The 11,065-nt window shown below is 48.9% G+C and overlaps 1 protein-coding gene across 3 annotated transcripts; it reads left to right on the top strand.

The window, feature by feature from the left end:
- The first annotated feature begins 940 nt into the window (after nt 1-940).
- On the top strand, nt 941-10,668 carry LOC114025536 (deoxyribonuclease-1-like 1). Of its 3 annotated transcripts, none has more exons than XM_027838988.1 (10): nt 941-1,044; nt 3,772-3,956; nt 4,114-4,260; nt 4,625-4,713; nt 4,810-4,896; nt 8,647-8,747; nt 9,040-9,152; nt 9,268-9,425; nt 9,577-9,667; nt 9,874-10,668. In XM_027838988.1, exons 3-10 carry the CDS (start codon nt 4,120-4,122, stop codon nt 10,000-10,002), a joined length of 909 nt encoding a protein of 302 aa, XP_027694789.1. In that variant the 5' UTR covers nt 941-1,044; nt 3,772-3,956; nt 4,114-4,119; the 3' UTR covers nt 10,003-10,668. The 3 variants fall into 3 exon arrangements, with proteins under 3 accessions (XP_027694789.1, XP_027694787.1, XP_027694788.1); XM_027838986.1 differs by having other exon boundaries at nt 9,040-9,155; XM_027838987.1 differs by lacking the exon at nt 3,772-3,956 and having other exon boundaries at nt 944-1,044; nt 9,040-9,155.
- The last annotated feature ends 397 nt before the right edge of the window (nt 10,669-11,065 follow it).

Below are 11,065 nucleotides of genomic sequence, written 5' to 3'. Positions count from 1 at the left end.
TCAGATGTCTACTGGACATCCAGTTTAGATGTCTGAAAAGCAGTTGGAGATGATCTTTTATGCCTAGGATGGGTTCCCTTGGTTTTCTGGAGAGCCTGTTGATTTCTAGTCTGATGGCATAACTGATGTGATGTAGTGGAAACTACTGTTGCATTCGGAGGCAGAGGACGACCTGGGTTCACTTCCCAGCTCTGCTCCTTTTTACCCGAGTGACACCTTCTGAGAAGTCCCCCTCTTCTGGGCCTCAGTTTCCTTTTCTGTAAAATCAGTGGCTTGAGTCTCTTCTTTTAGCTCCCTATTTATGGTGGCATGGGTGCAAGAGACACCCAACCAGCTTTGGGCAGGTGCTCCCTGTCCCAAACAGCTGGGTTGGGAGGAGGGGGAGCGAGGCAGTCAACAAGCACGTGGATTAAATATGTACTGTGTGCCTGACAGGCGCCTTACTGGGAGCTGGGATACAAAGGCAAACGACAAGCTCTATCCTCCAAGAATCTGCTGTACAAACTGCAGCAGTGCTGATTTCAGGTGACACCTCTCTGCCTCTGAAGCAGGGGGAAGGGTGATTAGTCCAAACTTAGGATGCTAGGAGGACGGGAAGGGGAAGGCAATAAGCACTTACATAGAGCTACTCTGTGCTCGGCACTGCGCTAGGGGCTTTTTGCAAATATCAACTCATTTGATTCAAGTGAAGCTTGACCCCAGGGCCAGACTGCCCTTTGTGGAGGCGTGGGAGCGCTGGCAGACTCTCTCCGACAGTCACAGTCCCTTAAGGGTCCTGGGGTCCCCTTCCCACCCCCAGGCCCCCTCCAGTTTCTGTCAAGACATTTCTGGGGTCTGGCTGTCCAGCCCCAGCCTGGCCCAGACGCCCCAGAGTGGGTGGGGACTGGCTGAAGCTTTGTTCCTTCCTCTCCCCGCCCAGCCAGCAGGGTGGGGTGGGGTGCAGGCAGGAGACCAGCCCGGAAAGGGAGACGGAGCCCGACTGGATTGGGAGAGGGGGCCCTGGGTTCCGCAGGCGGGCAGACGCGGCTAGCAGCGGCTCCTCAGGTAGAGCGGGCTGGTCCAATGGGTAGGGCAGGGAGTGGGGGGGGGCCTCCCCCGGGACTGGCCTGAACCCGCGCTCCCACTCCAGGCTTGGGGTCTTGGGCCAGACATATACTTCTTGGGCTAGCCCCTAATGTCCGGGGCAGCCGGTGGGGTGGGGGGGGGCTTTATGTTGGGCCCTCCGAGATGCAGGGCCCCTCTTTTCTTCACTTGTCCAGTCCAGGGACCTCCGCCCCCTGGGAGACAGCCATAGGCGGGCCCTAGACACTGAGATCTTGGGGGACACTGGAGTTTGGGGTGCAGTGAGGCCAGGATTTTCTTATGGGGGCTTTGAAGGAGAGGAAAGCTGGGTGGGGGGGTCGGAGGCAGGCACATTTCTTGCCAAGGGTGCTGTGGCCAATGCTCAAGACTCCTTTGGCTCGGTCTCTTTTCTCCTTACGGATTCGAGGGCAGTACCCACTTCCCACGGAACATGCCACCCCCCTTACTTCCCCCAACCTACAAGAGACTGCTTTAAAAGTGGGGGGAGAGAGTGAGGGAGGGAGAGAGGAAGAAGTCGAACTTTCCCCTGGACCAGGAGCCCTGGTTTTTCCACTGATTCGTTGTGTTATCTTGAGCACATCTCTTAGCCTTTCTGTGCCTTCTCTATTTAATGAACAAGTCTGGCCCGACTGACTGCTCTCCAAGGGTCTTGCCAGGTCCAAAACTGTGAACAAACATGTCTCTATATTTGTGTACACGTTTTGGGAAAAGAAAAATGGTCACCAATGTGCCTGTGGAGGAACAGATATGAGCACCCAGAGGAGAACATGAAGGCCTCCAGTGGCACAAATATAAGGGAGGAGTATGGGCAAGCAGCACTAAGGCACTGTGAGTGTCAGGGACAGGTGGCAGGGCCTCTGACCCCTTTGGAATGGTGGCTAAAGCCCAATTCACTCAGTGGGCCACTCTTCCTATCTTCTTGTACCTTTGTGGATCTGTGTTTCCTTTTTTAAAATTATTATTATTAATTTATCTTTAGTTTTCAACAATCACTTCCACAAACTTTTGAGTTTTAAATTTTTCTTCTCCTCCCTCCCAACTTCCCTCCCCAAGATGGTGTGTAATCTGATATAGGCTCTACATACACATTCCTATTAAACATATTTTCACATTAGTCATATTGTAAGGAAGAATTAGAACCAATAGGAGGAACCACAAGAAAGAGGAAACAAAACATACAGAAGGAAAAAAAAGAGCAAACAGTATGCTTCGATAGCATTTTCCATCATGAGACTTTTGGAGATGTCTTAGATCCTTGCATTGCTGAGAAGGGCTAAATCAAAGTTAGTCATTGCACAACGTTACTGTGTACAATGTTCTCCTGGTTCTGCTCACTTCACTCATCAGTCCATACAAGTCTTTCCAGGTTTTTTGAAGTCCTCTTACTCATCATTTCTTATAGCACCATAGTATTCCATTACATTCATATACCACAACTTGTTCAGCCATTCCCCAATTGATGGGCATCCTCTCAGATTCCAGCTCTTTACCACCACAGAAAGAATTGCTATAAATATTTCTGTACATGTGGGTCCTTTTCCTATTTTTCTGATCTTTTTGGGATATAGCCCTAGAAGTGCTATTGCTGAGTCAAAGGGTATGCACATTTTGATAGCCCTTTGGGCATAGTTCCAAATTGGTCTCCAGAACAGTTGGATCATTTCACAACTCCACCAGCAATGCATTAGTGTTCCAATTTTCCCGCATCTTCTCCAACATTTATCATTTTCCTGTTTTGTCATGTTAGTCAATCTGATAGGTGTGATGTGGTACCTCAGAATTGTTTTGATTTGCATTTCTCTAATCAATAGTGATTTAGAGCATTTTTTCATGTGACTATAGATGGCTTTAATTTCTTCATCTGAAAACTGCCTGTTCATTTCCTTTGACCATTTATCAACTGGGGATGGGTCAGTGTTTCCTTATGCAAAAATGACCTACAGACCCAAAGTAGCTTAGTGGATACAAGGCCAGCCTTGAAGTCAGAAGCCCTGGATTCAAGTTCTGTCATTCTTGGCTGTGTGACCCTGGGGGAGTCACCCAATCTCTTCAGTGCCCCAGGCAAGTGTCTTGTTCTCTAAGATTAGAAGCTACAAACATATTCATGGGGAGGGAAGTTCCATATCAGGAGTTCCTTACACTAAAGAAATCCTAGGTACAGACCTTCCCACCCTACTTCATTCCCTCCAACCCCCTGGAAATGGAGAGAATTTGGCTTCTGGATTCCCCAGGCCCTAGGTGAGATGACTGGATGTGAAAATGCTCCTTAAACTCCCTAGCATCAGGCAGTTAGAGTAGTATTATTCTTACTAAAAAGAGATTAATAAGGACAGAGATCTGGAGAGAGACAAAGTGAGACAGGGACAAAGACAGAGAGAAGGAGAGACATACAATACATAGATGAGGATGGAGAGACAGATAATAATAATAATAGGACTGATAGTTTTTAAACTAGTGTTTAGTGTAGAAGAAGTTTCCTCTTTACAGGTCTAGTCCATAACCTTTAACTAAGTGCTTTTACAAACAACTTGTTAGAGCCTCACAACAATACTGTGAGGTAGCTATTATGGGTAATTTTACAGATGAGGAAACTGAGGTGTGGAGTAGTTGAGAGCTGAGGATGACCCAGCTTATTGGCACCCAGATCTTCTTGCCTCCAAATCTGACACTTTATCTACTGTGCCACAGGAAGAAGGCTGAAAGTTCAAGGTGCCATAGGAGTCTTCAAGCGTGAAAAGGATTGGCTGCGCATCTAGCCTGACCCCCCCAGGCCAGTCCTTGAAACCTGCCCCACCTTCCGATGACAGCCACATGGCTGCCTTCCTGTGTGGTGCCTGATGGTTCAGTGAGAAGCCCACCTGTGACTCTTCCAGGTCCTTCCCCGTCTTCTCGAACAGTATTAGCCCCAATGCCACCTCCTCTGGAGATGAAGGGGCTGCTTTTTCAAAAGTGTGTTGTTGGGTTGGAGCCCTTTGGGAAGCATCTGGAGCCTGTTCCATGCTCATGGCCTGTCTCTTCCCTCTCTGGTAGGCAGCCATGCCCAGCCCAGTCCCCACGCTGCTCTTTATCCTGCTCCTGGCAGGGATAACTAGTGCCTTCCGGATCTGTGCCTTCAATGCCCAGAGGTTGACAGTTGCCAAGGTGGCGAAGGTCCACATCATGGAAACTATAGTTAAGGTGAGCACAACAAAAGAGACTGAGATCCAGAGAAGTGGCTCTGTGAGGTCACCTCACTTCTAATTCCACTTCAGTCCCTAATAGGAAATTTCTCTAGGCCTCAGTTTCTTCCAATGTCAAGTGATAGGATATTTTCTAAGATCCCATTCATCTCGGACATACTATATAGGTATGTCCAGAATTCTGGACACTGGGTAGGGGTGGAGAGAAATGCCACTTTGACCCACAGCAGTCCCAGTTCTGAGTGGGCACTCAGAGAGGAACAAATTGGGGCTAAGGCATGCCTTTGGAGCAACGGGCTGAGGCAGAGGATGGTGTGGCCTCCTCGATGTCAATGAGCAGTGACCATTGCTGTGCCCAACAGATCTTGGCTCGGTGTGACATCACGGTGCTGCAGGAAGTGGTGGACACCTCAGGCGATGCCATTCCTTTGCTGCTCAGGGACCTCAACAGGTATGGAGGTACAGCAGCCATTGCAGGGAGGTTGGGAAGCTTGGGGAGAAGTGACCTTTGGGAACAGGGAGTTTTGACTCTGCCCTTCTCCATCAGGTTTGATGACTCTGGCCCCTATAGCTCCCTGAGTAGTCCTCTGCTGGGACGCAGTACCTACATGGAGAAATACGTCTATGTGTACCGGTGAGTGCAACATCTCTGTCCCCACTCTCCCTGGGTCAGGCCACCTGAGGCTCACACTCCCATGAGAATTTCTTGGGCCAAACAAATTGAGTTGTGGGAGAGGAGGGACCTTGGGTTTTCTGATACAAGGTTTACTGTGAGACAGACTTTGGGACTCCATCTTGTGGGGGTGGGAGGAGACAAAACCCCAGGACACTGCAAGGCCACTGCTGGGAGAGGCAGCAGGGCTAGGGGGGAACTCACCTGAGGCTCAACCACTGGAAGGAGGTTGGCTGTTTTAACTAATTATCCTTACTAACTTGGTGCTAAGTTCAATTGTTTAGGCCTACAAGCTCAAGTGCTTATAAGTAACCTCAAAATTGTGTCAACTTGGAGCAAAGTGCCAGTTGCCCTGCTGTATTTCCAGCTGTGCTCTCTACTTACCTTTCCCATCCCCTTTCTTCCTCCAGGCCTCTGTCCAATCCCTGGCCTCTCTTGCCCCAGGAAGTAGCTCTAAACCCTTTTAACAGGGAAGGTGGGATTCATATAGCATACACTTGAAAGTAAGCCTTTTCCTCCCTCCTTAGCCCAGAGCCAATTTTGTGTTGACTGTGCTGTTTCTAAAGCACAGATGGAGTGAGACTAAGGAAAAGAGACTGGTTTTTCAACCAACAGACCAGTGAGAAGCAATCCTCTTAAGAGGCTGATTCCCACTAATTCCCAAGAAGTTACCCCAGTTCAAATCCTGGTGACCTCTTTCTCCCCTCTAGTGGCTTCCAGGCTTCCACCTTTTCCCTAAAACCCATACAGTCCACATTACACACTATTTACAAAGTTCACCTAAGTCAAGGTTGCTCCTTAGTGAGTGTAGCTGCTTATTATGTCAATGGTGTGGGTGGTCTACCTATTCCTCTCTGAGGTCCTAGAGAAGTTAGGCATCTCTGTCATGCTTCTTGCCTTCTCCTGTCTAGGTTCCACATCCCTTCCTTCAAGCTGTCACTAATATTCCACCTCTCTCATTCTTTGACCTCTTCATTGGTCTCTTGTCTATAGAGACCAATGTCCGTAGAGATCTAGAGGCCATGTGGTTGCATAGCTCTTTCTCTCCCTCCCTCCCTCCTTCCCTCCAGGTCTGGGTGCAGGCCAGTGCCTCTGTGCCTGTGTCCCTCTCTGATTCTTCCATGCCTGCTCCTGCTCCCTCTTATTTTGAAAGTTAAGTCGAAGGACGGAAAAACCTTAGGTGTCAACTCCGTGATCCTCCCTGCAACTCTGAAGCTGTGAGCTTGAGTTCAGTGCTAAGGAACACAGACCTGCAGTGGGCCAATGAAAGCCCAGAACCAGAAGGCCCGACCTGGTCTCCATGATCCTGGGGAAGAGCCGCCATTTTCATTCTTCTGAGATTGTGGTATGCCCTGATTTTCAACCACATAGCATCCTTTGATGAAAAGGGCATTGCAAAGATGGATTGTTATTTCAGGGAGAAGCTTGGGCTCATTGGAAATGCCTGACAATTTCTCAAGTCCTTCTCTTTAATTCTGGACCAGCTCATTGTCCATCCACAGTGTCCAAGATCTACACACACACACACACACACACACACACACACACACACGTGTAGATGTACACATATGTGTATACACACGTGTATATGCACATAGCCGGACCAGTTCTGTGGGCTGTGCATCCACTTGCATAACCTGGGTTGGACAGTGAGTACTCTTGACAGTGAGTTACCCTTTACTGTGTGGATTGATAGGTTGAACTCTCTAGAGTGAATGTGGATTTTGAGTCTCTGCCCTGGTTCCTAGTCTTAACTTTGACACATGCATGGAAGACACCTTGTAGGAGAGAGTGTTTAGGTTAGCATATTGCTAACAGTAGTACAGTGGGATTGCATCAATTGTGTGACCATCAAGGTTCTTTGTCCTCCCCCATGCCCTCCAATGCCTCTGCCCCTCATTTTTTTCTTGGGCCATTGCCCCTGCACTGGGTGAACCAGTCAACTCTCCACTGTCCTCCACTCTAAAATCCTTTGCCCCCTTGTCCTTGCTGATTGTGTCTTACCAAACCCTAACCTTGGATTATTCCCACCATCTGTCTACTTTGCTCCTACTCACATGCTGTTGAATGGAGCTGGGGAAAATCACAAAACCATGCTAAATTGAGCCATTACAAGTGTATGTTATCTAATCGTAAGGGAGTCTTCTTGAAAAGCAGCCCCTCAATGACTTCACAGTTTCGTCACCTCCAGCATGGATCTCTTCGGCGTCTACTTGGTCTGGTCCAGTAGTTCATCTCACTCCCATTTCCAGTGCTGTCTCACTCTTTATACCATGCATTGGGAACTGGAACGTTACAGTACAAAGGAAATGGATGACTCCTCTGTTGTTGATGGAGAAAAGAGTTGTCCAGAGAAAAAAATAGGGCAGCTAGATGGGTTGGTGGATAGAGCACTGGGCCTGGAGTCAGGAAGACTCATCTTCCTGAATTCCAATCTGGCCTCAGACATTTATTAGCTGTGTGACCCTGGGCAAGTCACTTAACCCTGTCTGCCTCAGTTTCCTCATCTGTAAAATGAGCTGGAGAAGGAAATGGCAAACCACTCCAGTATCTCTGCCAAGAAAATCCCAAATGGGGTCATGAAGCATCAGACACAACTGAAAAATGACTGAACAGAGAAAGAAATGCTAGCCGAGCTTCTCTGATTTTTCACTTAAATGTTTGAAGGCTAATCTGGCTTAGTTGGGTCTCTTGTCAAGTTTTCTATAAACATGTTTTTCCCTTCACTGCTTTCCAGTGTTTTATGAGTTGAGACTTTTTGTCTCAGCTTCTATAAGATTTTATAAAGGGGGCAGCTAGGTGGTGCAGTGGATAGAGCACTGGCCCTGGATTCAGGAGGACCTGAGTTCAAATCCAGCCTCAGACACTTAACACTTACTAGCTGTGTGACCTTGGACAAGTCACTTAACCCCATTGCCCAGCCAAAAAGGAAAAAAAAAAAAGATTTTATAAAGGACTTCATAGTCCAAACTGCTATTTCCCTTAGCTGCTATATTTCTCTCTTTGGCAAGGAGATCAAACTGGCCAAGGTCATTTCCAGGCTGTTGGATCTCCTTGTTAAGGTATTTTGATTAGATTAGTCATAATTCTCCAGAAAATGTTGCTAGACTATGTGGAGGTGTGTTCTTGCCTTCATTGCCCATTTTTCAGCACTAACCAATTGTCATCTTGGAGCCATTTGAATTGAGTCTTCTCATATTTAACTTTATTTTCATTTGGTGTTGATTTTTGTGCCCATGTGGTGGATTTGGAAGTGGCTCCCATGTTGTTTGGGAGCTAGTTGTTTCCTGTCTGTTAAATGAGTCAGTTTCAGTTTTGGGGGATGTTATTCACTGGTCATCATTGTTGAGGCCCTCTTCTGTTAATGCCGTATGTGTGTGAAGCTTTGGCAGAGTTTACAAACCTTTGCCTGCTTTCATTCTTGATCCTGAGTAGCACATTGCCAATTTTTCACCATGCCTCCACATACTGACCTTTCAGCTGGCAAGAGGAGAATGTGGAGAGTCCAGATTCTTAATTCTCTTTCTGCCTCCCCTTGTTTGCTGCCATTTTTCTTCTCTCAGTAGGCCGGCACTTTCTATTGTCCTGCTGCAGCAGGCTTTGAAGGCCATTTCCAAAGAGGAGCATTCCAGGGCTCAGAGCACATTCGAAAGGGAAAGTCTGTCTTCTGGGTATTCATCAATTATACTTTCTATCTTTTTTCCCCTACAGATCACACAAGACTCAGGTCCTGAATGCCTATGTTTATGATGATAAAACGGATGTCTTTGCCCGAGAACCATTTGTGGCCCAATTCAGCCTGCCCAGCAAGGGTATGAGTGGAGCCTGGGCAGTACTGTAGGGACATCTGGAAGAGGGGATGGGGGAGGCTGGAGGCTGCCCAACTACCAGTGATTGGAACATGTGAAAATTAGTGCAGATTGTTCAGTTTGAACCCAGGGTGTGGAATATTAGCAATAGGGTCAGAGAAGGGAGGGGGGACAGGAAAAGGAAGGGGGAGAGACAGAGGAAATGGAGTCCAGGATGAGGGAACCTAGAGATGAGAGGGACAAAGGGAGGGTGTGGGGATGGATGGTCCTCACTTTGCCCTCCTCATCTCTCTAGTGCTCCCCAAGCTGGCCCTGGTGCCACTGCATACAACCCCCAAGGACGTGGCGACTGAGCTGGATGCCCTGCACATCGTCTTCCTTAATGTCTCCCAGCAATGGCAGAGTGAGGTGGTGGCAGCTTGGGGGTCTGGGAGGGGTTGGAGGAGGGGGTTAGTGGGCAAGTTTGGAATAGATATTAGGTTGGGTCTCCTGGGCCTGATCCCAGCTCTTGCTCTGTCCCCAGAATGTGATACTACTTGGGGACTTCAATGCAGACTGCTCATCACTGTCCAAGAAGCGTCAAGGGGAGCTGGTGCTAAGAACCAAACCAGGCTTCCTTTGGGTGATCCCTGATGGGGAGGACACAACTGTGAGGGATAGCACACACTGCACCTATGACCGGTCAGTCCTCCCGCCCGGGCCTTAAGGCTGGGCTCCCTGAATCAGATTGCTGGGGGAGACTGTTTTGGGTTTAGCATTGGGGCAACTGTAACCCCCAACTGATAACTCTTCCTCTCCCTGCCCTCCCCCCAACCCCCTCTTACTCTCTTAGAATTGTGGTTCATGGAGAGCACTGCCAAGGGCTGGTGAAATGGGCTGCTCCCTTCAAATTTCCCCAAAGCTTCCAATTGACTGAGGCTGAGGTAGGAGTAAGGGCCAAGCTTGGGAAAATAGGGTTGGAGAAAACAAGAGGGTCCTGGGGAATTGGGGATGGGAAGGAGTAACTGCAGGCAGGGCTGGTCAGTTTGAGCCACTGCCAGTGGGCTCGAGACTAGACAGAAATACTTGCTGAGGACCAGATTTTGAGGCAGAATGGGGTATGACCTCCAAATCTCCTCCTTGTCCACAGGCTCTGAACATCAGTGACCACTATCCTGTGGAGGTAGAGCTGAATGGGGCCCCAGGTTGGCCTTTGGCCTACATCCCTGTTAATGTTGTTATGCTGCTTCTACACACTGGACTGGACTCCACATTGTGAAAACTTTGGCCTTTGGGATCCTGGCTTCCTCATCTTGGGGACCTCTCCAGGGACTGACCTCTCTCCCCTTCTCCATAGCTGCAATAGTTAGAATCATAGGTGCCTTTTTCTTGACTCCATCAGAGCCAGGACCCAGCTCACTCTTGCCCTTCTTCTCACCTCCTTCGTGGGCACCCTACCTTCTGCTCTCTTCCCTTACCCATTCCCCCAATATATTTATTTATTTCTGCTCCTGTGACTTGGAAGTCAGGGAGGGAGGTGGCTCTGGGATGAGGCCCCTTCCCTCTCCTGGCCTTTGGGGTCATGATCTCATCCAGGAGACTGTATTGACTGCATGCAGGGGCTGTCCCACACCTTCACCAGCTTTGCCCTAAGAACTGTGCTGGCTGCCAGACCTGGTGAGCCAGGTGTTGACTCAGGAAACCATGGGATCCAACCCCAACCCACACTCCTAGATCCCCTCCTCAGATCTGTTCCTTTTGGAGTAGTGGCTATGGTCTGAGAGTTGCCCACCCCTCTTGGCCTCAGCTTCCCCACTGGGGGATTTGGTGGGGCCCATCAATATCCCACGGGCAACTGAAAGCTTTGGGGGGCTCTCGGAGATGCTGCCTGACTGAAGTCCTCTGGACTAAATAAACAGGGTCATCAGTGCCTCACTGAACTCAATTCTTTTGTCCTTATTTCTTTAGCCTCCCTGTTTGCTAGGAGCCAGAGGTTGGTGCCTAGCTCTCACCAGGCTCCTACCACACAGCTGAAAAGAGGTGGAGGAAGTCATGGGTCCCTACAAATGGGGGATTGTTGAAGGCTACCTCAGCCCTTGTTACCCAATCATTTTACTCTTCCTCTCTGTATTGCCTTCTGGGGAAATGACACCTCTTCCCTCCTCGAGCTTCCCATAGCACTTTCTCCCCATGTCCTTGTAGCAGAGGACGTTGCCCTATACTTCGTTGAGGCCATTTGCCACCAATGCTTTTCTTCCCTTTGCTACATCTCAAAACCCCTTGATACCATCCCCCATCCTCCATCCTCCATCTCCTTCACCTTTGTCTTGTATGAAGATGAG

Source organism: Vombatus ursinus, unplaced genomic scaffold (assembly GCF_900497805.2).
Source record: "Vombatus ursinus unplaced genomic scaffold, bare-nosed wombat genome assembly UNPS02014831.1, whole genome shotgun sequence".
Taxonomy (NCBI): domain Eukaryota; kingdom Metazoa; phylum Chordata; class Mammalia; order Diprotodontia; family Vombatidae; genus Vombatus; species Vombatus ursinus.
The sequence above is the reverse complement of the archived record's forward strand: the minus strand, read 5'-3'. Positions and strand labels throughout refer to the sequence as shown.

Excerpts from the sequence above, each read along its gene's own strand:
- LOC114025536 (XM_027838986.1), top strand. The coding sequence starts at position 4,120 with ATGCCCAGCCCAGTCCCCACGCTGCTCTTTATCCTGCTCCTGGCAGGG. Across the intron at positions 4,261-4,624 it reads TCATGGAAACTATAGTTAAG|ATCTTGGCTCGGTGTGACAT; the intron begins GTGAGCACAACA and ends TGTGCCCAACAG. Across the intron at positions 4,714-4,809 it reads CTGCTCAGGGACCTCAACAG|GTTTGATGACTCTGGCCCCT; the intron begins GTATGGAGGTAC and ends CTTCTCCATCAG.